The following is a 1,574-nucleotide window of genomic DNA, read 5'->3' as shown; positions in this document are numbered from 1 at the left end:
AAAATACAACTTTTATTATTATTTTATTAATAATAATTAATTTAATATATAGGCCTAGCCTATTTATATATGTATATTTTATACATATTATCAATATCCGTAATTAATATGATTTATATAATTTTTAATGACTAATAGATATAGATACAAGATTTAAAGAAAACCTTTTAATTATAATACTCTGACTATTATTTTGTTCTGCTGATAAAACAGACAGGAAGGGGAAAAGATTAGGACCAGAAGGAAATATTACTCGCGCATGCGCAGACACAGTACTTCCCTGACGTCTGGTAAAACTTTTTCTGGTGATGTTTCAAACTCTGAGCGGTGTTTTCCGGAAGCACGTCGGTACCTCAAGCGTGAATCCATTCACGATTTTCAGTCGAAAAATGGGCAGTTTACGCAGCGAAAACCGCTCGATCCATTCAGACAACATCCAAGACGTCCATAACATCCCAATGGACGTAATCATACGACCCATTCCGCCTGTTTTAGACGAGCAGAAGGTCCAAAGCCTCATGACCAGCATAAAGGTTAGAATAATTAGTACTGACTACATTTAACGTTTAAATGTGCTTAATCAGTTTGTGACATTATATAAGGTCGCCGTAGAAAATGTTGTGATGCGATGATTTTCCAGGAGGGCTCAGATATCTCCGATGTGCCTCCCATAGACGTGCTTTGGATCACTGGAGAAAAGGGGGGCAATTATTACTATTCTTTTGGAGGCTGTCATCGATTTGCTGCCTATCAGAGATTAAAGATGAAATCCATACCAGCCAAGATCATAAAATCTAACATCTCAGACCTGCGCACCTACCTGGGAGCATCCACGCCGAATCTACTGTGAGTGATACGGCACTGATCTAGATAGATCTATATAGATCAGTGGACATACGACACGCATAAGAGACAAGCACTGAGGTTGGCAAACCTTCACTGACAGCCATCTGGATGATGTTCAGGCACATTTATCCTGGATGATTGTGTTTTCTATAACTCTGAAATGTGGATTCTGATGAAAATGGCACTGATGTTCCTGCAGCTTAAGTTTCAAGATGTGTCAGTTATATCTCTTAAGGTGTTTCATTCTTATGAATGAGCTATGAGTTTTGCATCATCCAAAACAAATGTCATATGCATATTTATATTCCTTTTGCCCAACATCCTTTTGCTTGGTCACTGTGTGATTCAGGTCATGATGACTAAACAAGTCTCCATTCATCTGTCAGTTCTTAGCCTGACCAGCAGATGGCAGCATTATAACACTGATGGATTAGAGCTAGGCTTCCCAAACTTTTTTTGACCAGTTATTTAACAACACATTCGTGTTTGGTTCTGTTATTGGTTAATATTATATAAAGGTAAACAAATAAAATATTTCATCTTTTTTAGTAAGTATTTTAAAACTATTATTTTTATTTTATTTTACTTTTCGGCCCCCCTCCAGTTCTCTTGGGGAAAACTTTGAGCAGAGTATGAGATTTTGTCCAATGTTATGTCCCCTATAGAGCTATTCAGTCACAAAATCAGTTTGTAGAACAACCTAAAGGCTATTTAACTTTATTAAATTA

At 36.7% G+C, this 1,574-nt stretch overlaps 1 protein-coding gene across 1 annotated transcript; it reads left to right on the top strand.

The window, feature by feature from the left end:
• Window positions 1-272: 272 nt before the first annotated feature.
• srxn1 (sulfiredoxin 1 homolog) lies at window positions 273-850 on the top strand (the record flags this gene model as incomplete). Its single annotated transcript, XM_084086365.1, has 2 exons — window positions 273-533; window positions 641-850. The coding sequence occupies exons 1-2, from the start codon at window positions 309-311 to the stop codon at window positions 848-850; spliced, it is 435 nt and encodes a 144-aa protein (XP_083942491.1). The 5' UTR covers window positions 273-308.
• Window positions 851-1,574: the final 724 nt, after the last annotated feature.

The sequence above is a fragment of the Abramis brama genome (genome assembly GCF_963993115.1).
Source record: "Abramis brama genome assembly, chromosome: 16".
Classification (NCBI taxonomy): domain Eukaryota; kingdom Metazoa; phylum Chordata; class Actinopteri; order Cypriniformes; family Leuciscidae; genus Abramis; species Abramis brama.
The sequence above is the reverse complement of the archived record's forward strand: the minus strand, read 5'-3'. Positions and strand labels throughout refer to the sequence as shown.